This window comes from Prinia subflava, chromosome 11 (assembly GCF_021018805.1).
Source record: "Prinia subflava isolate CZ2003 ecotype Zambia chromosome 11, Cam_Psub_1.2, whole genome shotgun sequence".
NCBI classification, from domain to species: Eukaryota; Metazoa; Chordata; class Aves; order Passeriformes; family Cisticolidae; genus Prinia; species Prinia subflava.
This window is the reverse complement of record NC_086257.1, coordinates 24,114,451-24,131,727: the sequence shown is the minus strand read 5'-3', so window position 1 is coordinate 24,131,727 and position 17,277 is coordinate 24,114,451. Positions and strand designations below refer to the sequence as shown.

Here is a 17,277-nt window from a genome sequence, read left to right as displayed (position 1 = left end):
ATTATTAATATATATTAGGCGAGAATAGGCCAAGTTAGGTGATCAATATGCATATGGAATATCTTAGAAAATAAGTAGAAAAAAGTAACTCTTCAGACTTGCACATGCCTTTAAGAAAGATCCCGCATCGAGCCCAGTACCAACAAAATACATACCTACTCTTCGAGTAATTCTTAATAATTATAAAGTCTTTTTATCCGCAAATCACATTTGCATATTTAATATTCAATATTTGTATTTATAATTTAATATTAATTAATTGTAATATTTATTAAATTAATATTTAATATTAATTAATTTTAATATTTATTAAATTAATATTTAATATTAATTAATTTCATGTTTATTTCTCATTCCCGTTTCCCAGTCCCCGCCCCCCGCAGGCCTCGGCCCGGCGCTGCCATGGCAACGTGGTCACGTGCGGGGCGGGGCGCCACGTGACTGCCGGGTCACGTGGCGGGCGGGGCTCCGCGCGGGTCACGTGGCGGCGCTCACGTGAGGCGGGCGCGATGGCGGAGGAGGAGCGCGCGCTGCTGGGCGCCGATGGCGGCGATGGCGGCGGCGCCCCGGGCCCGCCCCGCGCCCTGCCCGCCGCCTGCGACCCCCGCCGCCTCCCGCACCGCCTGCTCGTGCTGGCCCTCATGTGCTTCCTGGGATTCGGTGCGGGCCGGGGGGCCGCGGGGCGGGGGGTCCGCTGTGGGGCGGGGGGTCCGCGTGTGGGTGCCGGGGCAGAGCCCTGAGCCGGGCCCTTCTCCCTGCAGGCAGCTACTTCTGCTACGACAACCCCGCCGCCCTCCAGACGCAGGTTCAGCGGGTGAGTGGCTGTCGGGGGCTCGGGAAAGCAGCGGGAGTGAGCTTTGCGTGGGCATGGACTGGCGGGACAGGGGAAGAGCGTCCCGCTGCCTGAGGGGAGGTGGGACAGGGGACAGGGGCAGGAATTCCTGCCTGGCAGCGTGGGCAGGCCCTGGCACAGGGGAGGTGGGACAGGGGCAGGAATTCCTGCCTGGCAGCGTGGGCAGGCCCTGGCACAGGGGAGGTGGGACAGGGGCAGGAATTCCTGCCTGGCAGCGTGGGCAGGCCCTGGCACAGGTGCCCAGAGCAGCTGGGGCTGCCCCTGCACCCCTGGCAGTGCCCAAGGCCATTTGGAGCAACCCGGGACAGTGGAAAGTGTCCCTGAGTTTGGAACAAAATGGACTTTAAGTCCCTTCCATCCCAACCCATCTAAGAGTTCTGTGAATTACAGAGAATACCCTGGTTTCTGCCTGCTTCTTCCCGAATACCTGCTCTGTATCCTTGCGGTTAGCTGGGCAATAATGGCTTTTCCCGTTGCAGGACATGAGGGTGAACACGGCGCAGTTCATGGCTCTCTATGCCTGGTACTCGTGGCCCAACGTGGTGCTCTGCTTCTTCGGGGGCTTCCTCATAGACAGGGTCTTTGGGATCCGGTGAGTGCAGCCTTTGTGGAAGGGGTGCTGAGCTACAACTGCAGGGGGAGTTTAGGCTTTATATTAGAAAGGTTTTCAAGGTCATAACCAACCTTTTCAATAGTTTTTCCCCCACGCAGTTTAGGATTTTTTAACTGTATAGATGAGCCTCCTTTCCTTCGTAATTTAAATAAAGTTGTTTCAAAATCACCACCTTGTACTGCCTGTTTTCTGTGGGGATTGTTGAGCTGCACAATTTATTGCAGAGACCTTTTAATTTCCCGTCCACCTCCCCTTGGTTCCCTGCTGCAGGTCTGAAATAGTGCTTTGTAGGGGGAGAAAAAAGGGTTCTGGTGGTGCATGAAGTGATTATCTTTTCTTTCCAGGTTGGGCACTGTAATATTCAGCATCTTCGTGTGTGTGGGGCAGGTGAGTGCAGGGAGGGAAGGTCTGGGGCTGCAGTTTGTGTTTCACTTTAGGCAGCTGAGAGCTGGAATGGGAGAAGCCTGGCCTGTGTTGGGAAAGGGAACCTTGGGATGGGACTGGAAGGGTGGGAAGAATCCATGTTTATTTATCCACATAAAAAACATTTATGTGTTTGATGTGGAATAGCTTGAGGATGGCACAGCCCCAGCTGGGCCAGGCTGGGGGTGATGAGCAGCAGAGGGAGCAAAACCCAAACAGAGCAGGCGTTGGGTGGGAAGTGTTTCTGGGAAGGGAGGAGCATTTCTGCTGGTGTTTTCAGACAGTTCTGCTGTGTTCCACACGTGAAATGCACAGTTACAGCTCTCCTTGGCTGTGTTTGCAGGTGGTTTTTGCTCTGGGAGCCCTGTTCAACACGTTCTGGCTGATGGAAGTGGGCAGGTTCATATTTGGGTGAGTCTGGAGGGGCAGACTGGTGCTCTGTGAGGTAAGGCCATCTAGAAATGAGATAAACTAACCCTAGAAAGCTCCCCTGGAAAAGTGCTGCCACTTGGAGCCAAAACTGGTGGGTTCTGAGACCTCTGAGGCTGAGGAACGCAGGAGCTCCACTTCTTTTCCTTGTGGAAAGAACCCAAACTTTCCTTTTCAGAAACCAAACCCCAGGGCTTTGCAGGTGAATCCAGAGCTGTGCCCCAGCGATTATTCTTCAATCCCTGCAGTTCCATTTTTGGATCTTTGGTTCCTGTTGCCCTGTGTGTACAGATCCAGTCTGCCTGCACACAGCCGGGTCTCTGTGCGCCCCTGCTGCGGCCGGGAGCAGGAGCGGCACTGTCGCAGCAGGAGCGGCACTGTCGCAGCAGGAGTGGCACTGTCGCAGCAGGAGCGGCACTGTCGCAGCAGGGGCCGCACTGTCGCAGCAGGGGCCGCACTGTCGCAGCAGGAGCTGCACTGTCGCAGCAGGAGCTGCACTGTCGCAGCAGGAGCGGCACTGTCGCAGCAGGAGCGGCAGTGTCGCAGCAGGAGCGGCACTGTGGCAGCAGGAGCGGCACTGTGGCAGCAGGAGCGGCACTGTGGCAGCAGGAGCGGCACTGTGGCAGCAGGAGCGGCACTGTGGCAGCAGGAGCGGCACTGTGGCAGCAGGAGCGGCACTGTGGCAGCAGGAGCGGCACTGTCGCAGCAGGAGCGGCACTGTGGCAGCAGGAGCGGCACTGTGGCAGCAGGAGCGGCACTGTCGCAGCAGGAGCCGCACTGTCGCAGCAGGAGCCGCACTGTCGCAGCAGGAGCCGCAGTGTCGCATGCCTGCTGCAGTGTCGCATGCCTGCTGCAGTGACGCATGCCTGCTGCAGTGTCGCATGCCCGCTGCAGGGGTGTTTGTGTTTTCCCTGCAGCATTGGCGGTGAGTCCCTGGCGGTGGCACAGAACACGTACGCAGTGAGCTGGTTCAAGGGCAAGGAGCTGAACCTGGTGTTCGGGCTGCAGCTCAGCATGGCCAGGATCGTGAGTGAGCGCTGGGGGTGCAGGGGGCAGCTGTGCCCCGGTTTGCGGGCTCCTCTTGGGTGTTTTGAAGCCCTGCAGGTGTTTCCCTGTGCTCTCAGCTGGCCTGGGGGTGTCCAGCAGTGGGGATTGCACCCATGGGTGCTGCTCTGGGGGCAGAGGGAGGGTGAAAGGTGCTTTTTCCTGGTGCCTGTTTGATCAAATAGATCAAATTCAGCCCCGTTTATGAGCTCAGGCACATGGGTTTATTCACTTCTCATAAAAGAAAGCTCTTCCAGACCTGTATAAAGCTCAGTTTGTGATGTTAAATCCTTGTTGCAGTGATTAATTCATTACCAGCCCAGCAGGACTCCTCTGTACCCCTCTCCCTGCTGGTTGAAGCTCCCTGGGCAGCATTTCAGTGCTAAACACTGGTGTCTGATGCTCCTGGGGAGCCCCTGGAGCTGGGAATGCTTCACACGGCTCTGTTGTGCCTAGGGGAGCACGGTGAACATGAATATTATGGGATGGATCTACTCCAGGGTTCAGGATCTCCTGGGCTATGCTGGCCCCAGCACCCTCGGCCTGGCTCTGCTCATAGGTCAGTGATGTTTGGGGTTGGTGTCACCTGCGTGTGTGTTCATGATTTATCAATCACTTAAGGGCATTTATTAATCACTTAAAAGTAGCACAAATCTCTGTGAGCTTAGGATGCCAGCACTTCTTGTATCATATTCTCATTTTCTCTCAGGTTATTGCAGCTTCCCAAATGCTGTGGCGTTTTTGGGGTTGCCAAATTCAAGCCTGTGTCTCGTGGAGATGAAATATCTCACATCCTCCCAGCAAAGGGCAGGCTTGAAAAATGTTCTGAGGAGTGTCAAAGCTTGCCTGTGGTTATCTGATTGTAAAAGTGAAATTTGAACAATTTGGGGTGTGTTCCCTTCCCTCAGAGCCAGGGGCACGGAGATTTTGGGGTTGGGAATAAGGCCAGGCTTTGTTTCTGTTCCTGCAAGGTGCAGATGAGGAGCTTGGCTGTGCTGAGGGGGAGTGGAGGTGATGTTTTAAATAAAATCAGTTCCTGTAGATGTTTGTGCTCCGAGGCAGGTTCAGTTTTACACCCAAATCTTTGAGGTGTGCAGCTCTGGAGCCTTAAAGCTGGTGCTGAACTCGGGGTACCTTGACATGTCCAACAAAAACTGCAATGATTGGGCTGGAAACTCAAATCACTGCTGGAGCTGCTGGCTGAGCGTGGGGTGTTGCCTTCCTCAGGTGGAGTCACTTGTCTCTTCTCCCTGAGCTGTGCTTTGATCCTGGCCTACCTGGACAGGAGAGCAGAGAAGCTGCTCTGTAAAGAGCAGGGGAAGACAGGTGAGTGCTCTGCACAGGGCAGGTTTGCATTTCAGGTGAGTCAGTGGCTGCTGCTCCACATCCTCCCAGTTAGAAACATCATTTTTAGCTCATTTTGACAGGAAGTGTTGGTTCTAAACACCAGCTCAACAGGCAGATGCAGTGTCACTACTTTACTTATAAAAATACAAATTTGCAGCAGTCTGTGCCACTGCCACCTGCTCTGTGTTTCCTTTAGGAGGATGCAGAACCCTGCAGCTCTGCCCTGTCAGCTGTGGGGGCTGAGTTTTCCCTCTGGGAGAACTCAAACCAACTAAAAACAAACTGAATTTGAGACCCAGTGGGATCCCAGACTGGTTTGGGATGGGCTCTGATCTCCAGGGGCAGGGCTGTGCTTGGGAGGGATTTGGGATCGCCTGGACATTCCCAGGGGTGAATCCCAGATTTTTTATCCTGCCTGATCCCAGGCTGTGTCTCACCCCCTGCAGGAGAAGTGATCAAGCTGACAGACGTGAAGGATTTCTCCTTGTCCCTGTGGCTCATCTTTGTCATCTGTGTCTGTTACTACGCTGCAGTTTTCCCCTTCATCGGCCTGGGGAAGTAAGTGCCACTGGCTTCTCCAGCACTTCCTGTGGAATTTGGCCAAGCTTGTACCCAAAATGCTGAAAAACTTCCCTTGATCAGCTGAGCTTGGTGGGAATTGCCACCCTGAGCTGTCAGGAGCACGGGGAATGTTTGATTTCCTGATTAAATCTGGACACAGGTTAAAGCCGTGGGCTGGAATTTGGGGTTCTGTAGGATTCCTTCATTATTTACAACCCAGTATCTCATTATTTGGGTTAAATGTTGATTATGGATTTTTTATGTTTTCCCCAAAGTATAATTTGAATGATCCTTAAATTAAAATCTGTGGAGTCTGATAACCAGCTCGTAAATTAATTATAAATGAGAATCTGGGATATTTATGTCAATGCTCTAATTAACTTTTTTGTAAATGAGACTCTTGTGTCTTTCTCTAACTTAATTTTGATTTCCCATCCTTCAAGTCTGCATTTTCCTGAACAGTTCTTTTTCCTTCCCTCAGGGTTTTCTTTATTGAAAAATTTCGATTTTCCCCTCAAGAAGCCAGTGCAATTAACAGGTATGTTGTGATTGATTTCCTGAGGAACACTGCCAGGTTTTAGGATGTATTTCTGGGCTCTGGGCAGGTGGGAGGAGATTTGGGGTCTCCTGTGAGCTGCATTTAGGTGGAGAAATAATTTGACATGACCCAAGGAATAACTGGGAAACGTGGATGTGTTTTTTATTAAAAAATAACAAAAATGTTTCCAGATGTTCACACTGGAAAGAAAAACTCTGTAGGGTTTTGTTTTAGTACTTAGTGATTTATTTCTGATTGATGGAAGTAGTTTATTTAATAACAACACTAAAGGAACTCCAGTTTGAGGGTGAATTTGTGATGTGGCCAAACCCCAAAGCCATAAAACCAGAAAACACTTGCTGGGCTCTGGCTCTGTCACTGTTTCCTTGGATGCTGAGCCCTTTCATGTGCTCAGACCTTTTGGGAATGCTAAATTATTGGGATTTTGAGGGGGAAAGTTTATTTCCTCTGTCCTGTCACTGTTTCCTTGGATGCTGAGCACTTTGATTCCTCAGACCTTCTAGGAATTCTAAATTACTGGGATTTTGAGAAGGGATGTTTATTCCTCCTGGCCTGTTGCTGTTTCCTTGGATGCTGAGCACTTTATGTCCTCAAACCTTTTGGGAATTCATAATTACTGGGATTTTGAGGGGGGATGTTTATTTATTCTATCCTGTCACTGTTTCCTTGGATGCTGAGCACTTTCATGTGCTCAAACCTTTTGGGAATTCTAAATTATTGGGATTTTGAGGGGGATGTTTATTCCTTCTGTCCTGTCACTGTTTCCTTGGATGCTGAGCACTTTCATGTGTTCAGACCTTTTAGGAATTCCAAATTATTGGGATTTTGAGGGGGATGTTTATTCCTTCTGTCCTGTCACTGTTTCCTTGGATGCTGAGCCCTTTCACGTCCTCAGACCTTTTGGGAATTCTAAATTACTGGGCTTTTGAGGGGGGCTGTTTATTCCTTCTGGCCCCAGAGTTAACAGAGGACTCAGTGAGTGTCCAACCCTTCCTCTCCCTCCTGCAGCATCGTGTACATCATCTCAGCTCCCATGTCCCCCGTGTTTGGGCTGCTGGTGGACAAGGTTGGCAAGAACATCGTGTGGGTGCTGTGTGCTGTGCTCACCACGCTGGGCTCGCACATCCTGCTGGCCTTCACCTTCTGGAACCCCTGGATAGCCATGGTAACCTGCCCTGCTGGGGCTGCACACAAATACAACCCAAATATGAAATACAGCCCTCAGAAACATAAAACAGGCAGTGGAATATTCTGTGTGCTGTGAGGTGGGGAAGATTCCTCACTCTGTCACTGAATTCCTGTGCCAGGTGCTCACTTTTCTCCTAAAAATTGTTCTTTCAATTTATTCCTGAATTTTTAAATATTATTCAAACTGCTCACTTTTCTCCTAAACATCCTTTTAATTGATTTCTGAAATTTATTACTACTTCTCAAACTGCTCACTTTTCTCCTAAAAATTGTTCTTTTAATTTATTTCTGAAGTTCATTACTGCTGCTCAAACTGCCTCTGATGTGCTGGATTGAACCTCAGTAAAAATCTGCATTATTGAGGGCACACCTAAAATTGCTCTAAACCTAAAAATCTGCATTATTGAGGGCACACCTCAAATTGGTTTTTTAGTTTATTTCTGAAGTTTATTACTTTTCTCCTAAACAATGTGATTTTAATTTATTTCTGAAGTTTATTGCTACTACTCAAACTGCTCACTTTTCTCCTAAACAGTGTGATTTTAATTTATTTCTGAAGTTTATTGCTACTACTCAAACTGCTCACTTTTCTCCTAAACAATGTGATTTTAATTTATTTCTGAAGTTTATTGCTACTACTCAAACTGCTCACTTTTCTCCTAAACAATGTGATTTTAATTTATTTCTGAGGTTCATTACTACTACTCAAACTGCCTCTGAGGTGCTGGATTGAACCTCAGTACAAATCTGTGTTATTGAGGGCAGATTCCCTGAAATATCTGTTTGGACTGAGCATTCTGGTGCTCATCAGCAGGGCAGGGATTAAAAACTTCCATTTTTGAGCAGTTTTCTAGCGAGGTGCAGCCGTGGGTGTTGAGCCAGGCTCTTTAATTTAAATTAACAGAGTTTATTTGGGGGGTCACTCCTGGAGGAAGCTCCAGGGGTGGCTGCTCCTGTGGGATTCACTGCAGGGAGCGTTTGTGGGCTGTTTTTGGGAGGGAGGGCAGGCTGTTGGTGTGTGGGGTGTTTTTGGGAGGGGAGGGAGGGCAGGCTGTTGGTGTGTGGGGTGTTTTTGGGAGGGCAGGCTGTTGGTGTGTGGGTGTTTTTGGGGTGTTTTTGGGAGGGCAGGCTGTTGGTGTGTGGGGTGTTTTTGGGGTGTTTTTGGGAGGGCAGGCTGTTGGTGTGTGGGGTGTTTTGGGGAGGGAGGGCAGGCTGTTGGTGTGTGGGGTGTTTTGGGGAGGGAGGGCAGGCTGTTGGTGTGTGGGGTGTTTTTGGGAGGGAGGGCAGGCTGTTGGTGTGTGGGTGTTTTTGGGAGGGGAGGGCAGGCTGTTGGTGTGTGGGGTGTTTTTGGGAGGGAGGGCAGGCTGTTGGTGTGTGGGTGTTTTTGGGAGGGGAGGGCAGGCTGTTGGTGTGTGGGGTGTTTTTGGGGTGTTTTTGGGAGGGGAGGGAGGGCAGGCTGTTGGTGTGTGGGTGTTTTTGGGAGGGGAGGGCAGGCTGTTGGTGTGTGGGGTGTTTTTGGGAGGGCAGGCTGTTGGTCTGTGGGGTGTTTTTGGGAGGGGAGGGAGGGCAGGCTGTTGGTGTGTGGGTGTTTTTGGGAGGGCAGGCTGTTGGTCTGTGGGCTGTTTTTGGGGTGTTTTTGGGAGGGAGGGCAGGCTGTTGGTGTGTGGGGTGTTTTTGGGAGGGCAGGCTGTTGGTGTGTGGGGTGTTTTTGGGAGGGCAGGCTGTTGGTGTGTGGGGTGTTTTTGGGAGGGGAGGGAGGGCAGGCTGTTGGTGTGTGGGGTGTTTTTGGGAGGGGAGGGAGGGCAGGCTGTTGGTGTGTGGGGTGTTTTTGGGAGGGGAGGGAGGGCAGGCTGTTGGTGTGTGGGTGTTTTTGGGAGGGGAGGGCAGGCTGTTGATCTGTGGGGTGTTTTTGGGAGGGGAGGGAGGGCAGGCTGTTGGTCTGTGGGTGTTTTTGGGAGGGGAGGGAGGGCAGGCTGTTGGTGTGTGGGGTGTTTTTGGGAGGGAGGGCAGGCTGTTGGTGTGTGGGTGTTTTTGGGAGGGGAGGGCAGGCTGTTGGTGTGTGGGTGTTTTTGGGAGGGCAGGCTGTTGGTGTGTGGGTGTTTTTGGGAGGGCAGGCTGTTGGTGTGTGGGTGTTTTTGGGAGGGCAGGCTGTTGGTCTGTGGGTGTTTTTGGGAGGGAGGGCAGGCTGTTGTTGTGTGGGTGTTTTTGGGAGGGCAGGCTGTTGGTGTGTGGGTGTTTTTGGGAGGGTTGGGCAGGCTGTTGGTCTGTGGGGTGTTTTTTGGGGAGGGCAGGCTGTTGGGGTGTGGGTGTTTTTGGGAGGGAGGGCAGGCTGTTGGTCTGTGGGTGTTTTTGGGAGGGAGGGGAGGGCAGTCTGTCCATCTGTGAGTGCTCCCTCTGTGTGCCAGCTGTGACCCTGTCCCTGTCCCCAGAGCCTGCTGGGCGTGGCCTATTCCCTGCTGGCCTGTGCCCTGTGGCCCATGGTGGCCTTCGTTGTCCCCGAGCACCAGCTGGGAACTGCCTACGGCTTGTGAGTACTGCAGGGCAGCGCCAGCCGGGCCAGGGCAGCGCCAGCCGGGCCAGGGCAGCGCCAGCCGGGCCAGGGCAGCGCCAGCCGGGGCCAGGGCAGCGCCAGCCGGGCCAGGGCAGCGCCAGCCGGGGCCAGGGCAGCGCCAGCCCAGGCAGGGCAGCTGGCATGGGTGGGATTTGGGGGGATTGTTCCTGGGGTGGGATTCCAGTGAGGGGAGCCTGCAGGAGAGCTGGGGTGCCAGGACAAGGGGGATGGTTTAAACTAAAGGAGGAGAGATTTGGGACTTTGGGAAGGGATTGTTCCATGGGCTGGGATTCCCTGAGCAGCTGTGGCTGCCCCTGGATCCCTGGCAGTGCCAGGACAATGGGGCTGGGAGCAGCCTGGGGCAGTGGGAGGTGTCCCTGCCATGGCACTGGGTGTGCTTTAAGCTCCCTTCCACCCCAGAGCATTCCCTGGTTCCTGACCCTCTTATCCACTGAATCTGAGCAGATCCAGCCCATTCATGGTCCCCAGCTGCTCCAGGGCTGGAGCAGGAATTCCTGCCTGCTTTGGGGCTGTGGGTTTGGGACACAGCCTGAGAATGGGGGAGGCACAGGAGCTTCTGCAGAGATGAGCCCTGACTCTGCCACGTCCCAACAAATGGGGGAAGGTGCAGCTCTGAGGAGCCCCAGTGAGGAGCTCCTCCTGAGGAAATGCAAGTGCCTTTCCCAGGAAGGAGGTCAGTGGTGTTCTGCTCTCCCCAGCATGCAGTCCATCCAGAACCTGGGCCTGGCAGTGATCGCCATCGCTGCTGGCATGATCCTGGACACCAGGGGCTACCTGTTCCTCGAGGTTTTCTTCAGTGCCTGTGTCTGCTGTGAGTGTGGAGCGCTCTGGAAGGGGTTCAGGGAGCCTCCTTGGGCTTTTTGGCTCCGTATTTCCTGGAAAACAGAAATGATTCCTCTTCTGGAGGTGTCAGCTGGGGCAGTGTTGGGATGAACCCACTGCCAGTGAAGTGCTTGGGGTTTCCTTGAAGTGTGAAGAGTTTCAGTGTTCAAAAATGGAGTGAAAGTAGACAAATAATGCTTTTAAAGTGTAAATTACAAGTTTACAATTAAAATCCTTTCTGAATTACCATGTGCTGTGAGCACAGGGAGATTTACAAAAGCAGAAAACTCCTCTGAGTTACAGCTCCCATGAAAACCTTGGGTTTGGGTGAAACCTGTTCATTTGTTGTCAGCTGAAGCTGTCCCTTTCCTTCTGCAGTGTCACTGATAGCTGTGGTCATGCTGTACTTTGTGAATCATCTCACAGGTGAGTCTTTGCAGCTTCAGTTTCTACTTCTGTAAAATCATTCTTCTGATCCCTCAGTGCCCTGAGAACTCCTGGGGCAGTTCTGATACCAAAGCCACAAAAATCCCAGTTTGAAAGGTCTCAGAGTGCACCTTGCTGCTGTTGCAGGTGGTGATCTCAACTGGTCTGCAAAGAAAAGGGCAAAACTGCAGAAAGCAGCTGCTTCTGAGTGAGTACAGAGCCAGGAAATGTCAGTGCTTGGGAAATATTTGTCCTGCAGGGATTGAGATCATTTCTCCACTCTGGTTTATATTGGATTGATTTTCTCACCAGTCTGTTGTAGGATTTCATACCCCTGCCTCCTGTGAATCAATATTTGAGGGAGCATTATCCAGGTGTCCTTTCCTGGCACTTTTCCTCTTGTTTTCCTTTATTTCAGTGCCCTCACGACTGAAATGTGGTAGAGAATGTGCTAAATAGAAAATGAGTCCAAATCACTGATGGGAAGTTTGGGGTCAGGTCTGTCCCAAATGCCCCTGGTGACAGAAATTTTTATTTTTAATAAGAAAATGGGGCAGGACTTCTCAGCAGAATGGGATTCACTTCCTTTAAAAGGAAATGGAGCACTTGAGGTGGTAGGAATGGTTGGAATAAGGAAATTCTGACTGTTCATGGAATGGGTTGGGAGAGACCTTAAAGTTCATCCTGTCCCCAGCCCTGCCATGGGCAGGGACAGCTCCAGGGACCAGGTTGGTTCATCCAATTAAAATATGGTTAATTATTCTTCATTTAATATTTTTATGTGAAAAAATAAACCCATGTGTGGTAAATCACAGCTTTCAAGACCACACCTGCAGAATTCCAGCTGCTGGGGCGTGCAGAACATGGAATTTTTCCTTTGGAATGCTCTCTGTTCTGACCCAGTTCAGCTCAGCAGCTCCCTCACAGCTTGCAGGGATTTAATTTTCCTGGAGTTTCCTTTAGTTTTGTTGGAATTCTTAATTTTTAACAGGTAATTACATCTCACCTGCAGATGTGCATCACACACCTCGTATTTGTTTATAGATTAGATTTTATAATGTAATATGTTTGATCCAGGCAAATCATTGCTAATAAGAAATTTCTTACAAATGGATTGATGGACTCTTGTAAAACTGGACTGTGTCCATATGCTTAAATTAATCCCAAAATACCTAAGGAAATTAATCCCAAAAACCTAAGGAAGCTAATCCCAAAAAACCTAAGGCACTTGTGAGCAAAGTATCCAGTGACTTGTGGGGTTTGATATGGTTTTTTCTTGGTTTTTTTCATATATTAATCTTGAGGAAAGCTCAAAGAAATCAGAACCTGAATTAATTGTCATGAGTCTCCTTGAGCCGAAAGGATTTTTAATCCAATTTTTTAAATACAAACACCCTAAACCTCAGAATTCAGTGTCCAAACATTCTGCTCCTCACCCATGTGTAACAATCCCAGGTTTTCTGTGGGGTTTGGGGTGCCCTGTCTCCGTGTTTGTTCCCATAACAGTTCCAGGTTTTCTGTGGGGTTTGGGGTGCCCTGTCCCGTGTTTATTCCCATAACAATTCCAGGTTTCTGTGGAATTTGGGATGCCCTGTCCCCGTGTTTATTCCCATAACCATTCCAGGTTTCTGTGGGGTTTGGGGTGCCCTGTCCCCGTGTTTATTCCCATAACCATTCCAGGTTTTCTGTGGGGTTTGGGATGCCCTGTCCCTGTGTTTATTCCCATAACCATTCCAGGTTTTCTGTGGGGTTTGGGGTGCCCTGTCCCGTGTTTGTTCCCATAACCATTCCAGGTTTTCTGTGGGGTTTGGGGTGCCCTGTCCCGTGTTTGTTCCCATAACCATTCCAGGTTTTCTGTGGGGTTTGGGGTGCCCTGTCCCGTGTTTGTTCCCATAACCATTCCAGGGTTTCTGTGGGGTTTGGGGTGCCCTGTCCCCGTGTTTATTCCTGTAACAGTTCCAGGATTTCTGTGGGATTTGGGATGGCCTATCCCCGTGTTTGTTCCCATAACAATTCCAGGTTTTCTGTGGGGTTTGGGGTGCCCTGTCCCGTGTTTGTTCCCATAACCATTCCAGGTTTTCTGTGGGGTTTGGGGTGCCCTGTCCCGTGTTTGCAGTAATCCTGTCCCCGTTTCTTTCAGAAAGGAGAGCTGAGTGGCAGAGCCCTGCCGAGGTGGAGCTGCAGCCCCCCAGCTGCACAGGCAGGGCTGGGGTGTCTCTGGAGCTCCCTGGAGGATCCTCATTCACCCCTGGGGCTCCCAGCTCTGCCTCAGCTCCTGCTTGGTTTAACAGTGCCAAAATTCCCTTTTTTGTGGGGTGAGGCCCTGGCTGGGACAGCTGAGTGAGGGCTGAGCTCAGAGCTCCTGTGCTCACAGGCTGCAGCTTCCTGAGCAAAAAGCATCTCTTGTTCTCACCCCGAGCTCCCAACAGCTCCTGCTGCTGCTTCTGTCACTGTCTTCATGCAAAAAACACTTTTTAAATGTCTTCACAGCTTTGGGGTTGTTTGCTTTCACCACAGTGGGAAAAGGGCCACAGATGCTCCAATGGACTTTGTTTTTGTAGGAGATTTCTGAATTGTGAGACTGCTGAGCAGTCTTTTATTGCCTTCTCGATTCTCTTTGTATTGTAACGTTTATTTTAAGGGATGGAGGTTTGTTTAATAGACAGAAAAGTCGTTCCAGAGGCTCCCTGAGCACGTTGTAATCTGGGAAAAACCAGGAGGTTTCTCTTTCTACTGAAATCTTGGAATGAAATAAAAGGAACCTGCAGAAATCAGCCTCTCTCTTTCTTTACACTGAATTATTGAGCCCTGCCCCTCTCAGGGTCATTCCCCGTGCCCCAAAGCATTTCCTAGGTGTTAGAACAGCAGGATTAAAACGTTAACTGATATTCAAATAGCAATAATTCCCTGCTGGCAGGGTTTTCCCAAGGGCAAACATCTTCTGCCACTTTTCTTTTGCAGAGCAGAAGAGCAGGAGAGGCTCAGACGACAGAACGAAGATGATTTGGCAAAGTTGCTGCCAAAAGCTGATGCCTTTAGTTTAAGGAATAAATACCTGTCCAAACTTGGAGCTCAGGTATCACCACTTAAAAACCAGAATGAGGAGGGGTTTATGTAAAGAATTTGGCTGTTTCTAACAGCCAGTAACTCCATCTCTGAGGGAAATCCCTGGGATTTGTTCTCAGAAGGAAATCTCCCAGTAATTAAAAATCTAATCAAGGAAAGGAATCGAAGGCTGGCCCACTTCAGAAGCTGAGGAATGTCTTAATTTTATTTTTTTGCAGCTCCCAGCTCATTACTCCTCCTGTTTCTCAACCCTGGCCCACAGAAGTGTGTTGAAATAGCAGCTTGGCCCTGTGGAGAAGCAGGAATACACTGAATTTCCTGGGATGCTCCAGTGCTTTGCTGCAAGCCTAGATCCTAGATTTAAACCATTGCCTAGAGCTCCTCCCTCCTGGGCAGTTCAGAGATCCTGATGGGAATTCTGCTCTGGTGGAACCTCTGAGCTCCTGCTCCAGCTCTGTCCCAGCGCTCCGTGAGTAGCTGAGTCAGGCCAGGGTTTGATCTGAGGGTGTGAAATGGGAAATTCAGACCTCAGAGTGCTGGGATGGGCCTGGCTGGAGCTGGGGCTCTCCCAGCCTCTCCTCTCCACACCTTCCCTGCTCTGTTCTGTTCTTCTGGGAGCAAAAGGGGAGGAAAAGCTCCCAAGAATCTTCAGAGGAATCTCCAATTCCAGAAGCACCAAACATGCTCAGCCTCAGGAATTCATCCCAGGTCAGGAACAGCAATAACCTCTCCAAGCCTGAATAATGTGAAAACTGATATATTTTTAAGAGTTAGTGACTAAAAACAATAAAAAGAGTCAAAGCAAGGACTGGATTTGCTTCCAGAGGGAAAACGTTGAATTCCATGGTGGAATCCTCATTTCCCATCACTGCAGTGGGAGGCTCCTTGCTGAGCAGGGAGTTCCCAGAGCCCCTGCAGGGTGCATTTTGCTTTGGTTTAATTACTCCTGGAGGTAATTGGATAAATGATCCCTGGTCTGAGCTGATGTTGCTGCAAAGGGCAGGAGCAGGAGGAGCCCCAGGGATGGGGAATGGTCCTGGGGTAACTGCAGGGAGAGGAGTCTGGTAGAATCAAATGTTGCATTTGGTGTAGAATGTTCTTAATTTAATAATTTTAATTTAGGCAGAGCTCACAGTCTTAATGCTTGGTTTTAAAAGAGATTTTTGCAGTGGAAATTTCTTGGATGTCCCAGGGATGTCTCATTTTCCTGGAGCCCCTTTTGGGTGGAAGTTCTGGAGTCTGGAGGATGCTGTGGGAAACCAGAGCAGCAGCTGGGCTGTGCTGGTTTGTCCTGGTCCTTCCTGGGCCCCTCAGAACCAGCACTGAGGGCTGGGCTGGGCTTTCCCTGTGGATTTGGGGTGGTTTTCAATAAACCCTCGCGTTGGACACTGGCACCTGTGGGGTTTGGTTCTTGAGGGTTCTGCTGTTGCCTTGGGGGTTGTTGGGGCAGTTTTTGCCTGGGAAGGGGGGAGAGTTTGGGGAAGTTTCTTTTGAGGATCCAAAGGCAAAGCTGCCCCCACTGCTGGGGCTGGTGATTTTTTTCTTGGGGAGGGAGAGAATTAAATTGAAATTTGCTCTTCATCTTCTGCTTCTCTTGAACTCTGGCACGTTTTGGTTGGGGAATCTCTGCAGTTCCCTCCAGGCTGGCATTCCAGGCGTGATCCAGCCCTGCAGCTCCTGTCTGAGCTTCAGTCCCAGCTGAATTCTCTGCACCCTGCAGGGTCCTGGGGGGATCCTGTCCTGTCTCCTCCTTTCCCTGACACTTCCCACACGTTTCTTCCCTGAACTCAGGGTTCATTCTGGGTGTAATGTTTTGATTTCTAAGAATTACACATAGAGGAAATCAAACCAAACAGACATGTCTTGGAAATTTTTCTGGGTTTGATTTTTTTGGTAAGTTTTTTGTTTGGTTGGGTTTTATTGGGTTTTTGGGGTTTTTGGTTTGTTTTTGTGTGGGGGGAGGTTTTTTTAGTGGTTTTTTTTTTGGAGAGGGGGGGTTGGTTGTGGGTTTTTTGTTTTGTTTTATATTTTTTGGTCAGGAAGAATACAACCAGTACCTGGAATGATGATAAATGGAGAGGGCAGACTGTGGCAGAGGATAATCCACTTCCTGGAGCTGACATAGATAAGAATAAAACCTGCATTTTCACTTCGTTTTAATGAGCAAAATTCCATTTAAGGACTACAACTCGAGTATTTTATGGTATTTTAACCATTCCTCAGCACGGTGGAGGAGAGTCTAACACCAGGGCAGGACAGCTCTGATGGGGCTGCAGGCAGGGCAGAGTCCCCTGGAGCTGCAGCCCCGCTGGGGGTGGGAGAGGCTTTAACCTCACTGGAAACGCTCATGGAAAATATCTCCAGACCGGGAGTTTATTGGATAAATTTCCTCAGAATCCGCTTTGTGCCAGGCCCGGGGGCTTTGGAAAGTGGCAGGGATGAAATGGGAGCAGGTGGGAAGGGAGGAAATCCCGGGAACTCCTCCCTTTCCCGGGGATCCCTCACTAGAGGTCAGCACCGCCACGCTGCTGGCTGGGAATGTTGGAAATCGGGATAAAAACCCCAAGGCTGGGTTTGGTTTGGTGCCCATCCCTGGGAGCGCCCCGTGCCGGGCTGGGCGGGCTGGGAGCACCCTGCTGTGGTGGGAGGTGATTTTTAGGGTCCTTCCAGCCCAACCCAGTCTGTGATCCCATGGAACAGAGCCCAGGCTTTGGGAAAAGCACCTCAATCCCTTCAGTCAACTTCCCTTCCACTGAATTTATTTCCGAGGTGGGTGAAGGCTGGGTGTTCTCCCAGGGGCAGTTCAGGGTGGGCACCAGCAGGAATTTCCCCTTGGGAAGGGAGCTCAGGCCTCGGCAGGGGCTGCCCAGGCAGCTCCGGAGTGCCCAGCCCTGGAGGTGTCCCAGGAATTCCTGGATGTGTCCCCAGTGCCCTGGGCTGGATCTGGCACAGCTTGGGCTGAGTCTTGGAGGGCTTTTCCCACCTCAGTGACCATAACACCACATCCACCCATTTTGGTGACATTTCTATTCCCGTTCAGCATTTTAAAGGTGTCAGATGAGGAGCACAATCCACAGACTCTTTTTTTTTTTTCTCTTTGCACGGAATATTTTTTTCCCTTCTCCTTTCCTCCTGCATTTCCTGCTCTCCCCTTGCCCAGGCTGCTGCTCTGTGGGGTTTGTGCACGAGCTTAACCCAATTAGTGCCTCAGGAACAAAGCCTGATTACCCTGCACATCCTTTCGAGATCCATCACTGGGGCATTGCCTGACAGAGTTAGAATTGGCCTCCCAATGAACCGGGAGGATCCAGGGGCTCGTTCCAGGCAGGAGCTCATCCCTGCTTCCCCAGCACTGCCGGAATGGTTCACAGCCC

General features: G+C 50.6%; 1 protein-coding gene across 3 annotated transcripts; it reads left to right on the top strand.

The window, feature by feature from the left end:
* Positions 1–454: 454 nt before the first annotated feature.
* On the top strand, positions 455–15,310 carry MFSD1 (major facilitator superfamily domain containing 1). 3 transcript variants are annotated; one of them, XM_063408460.1, is made up of 17 exons: positions 455–660; positions 762–814; positions 1,333–1,445; positions 1,811–1,853; positions 2,233–2,300; positions 3,236–3,344; positions 3,819–3,921; positions 4,590–4,688; positions 5,156–5,267; positions 5,752–5,808; positions 6,838–6,994; positions 9,447–9,544; positions 10,288–10,400; positions 10,790–10,837; positions 10,985–11,045; positions 13,799–13,913; positions 14,122–15,310. In XM_063408460.1, exons 1-17 carry the CDS (start codon positions 510–512, stop codon positions 14,179–14,181), a joined length of 1,560 nt encoding a protein of 519 aa, XP_063264530.1. In that variant the 5' UTR covers positions 455–509; the 3' UTR covers positions 14,182–15,310. The 3 variants fall into 3 exon arrangements, with proteins under 3 accessions (XP_063264530.1, XP_063264531.1, XP_063264532.1); XM_063408461.1 differs by lacking the exons at positions 13,799–13,913; positions 14,122–15,310 and adding an exon at positions 12,978–13,608 and having other exon boundaries at positions 457–660; XM_063408462.1 differs by lacking the exons at positions 13,799–13,913; positions 14,122–15,310 and having other exon boundaries at positions 457–660; positions 10,985–11,049.
* Positions 15,311–17,277: the final 1,967 nt, after the last annotated feature.

What these genes read in the sequence shown, in the direction of transcription:
- MFSD1 (XM_063408460.1), top strand. Translation starts at nt 510, where the DNA reads ATGGCGGAGGAGGAGCGCGCGCTGCTGGGCGCCGATGGCGGCGATGGC. An exon ending in TCTTCGTGTGTGTGGGGCAG is followed by an intron (nt 1,854 to 2,232) that starts GTGAGTGCAGGG and finishes CTGTGTTTGCAG; the next exon opens with GTGGTTTTTGCTCTGGGAGC. An exon ending in CTTTGTGAATCATCTCACAG is followed by an intron (nt 10,838 to 10,984) that starts GTGAGTCTTTGC and finishes CTGCTGTTGCAG; the next exon opens with GTGGTGATCTCAACTGGTCT.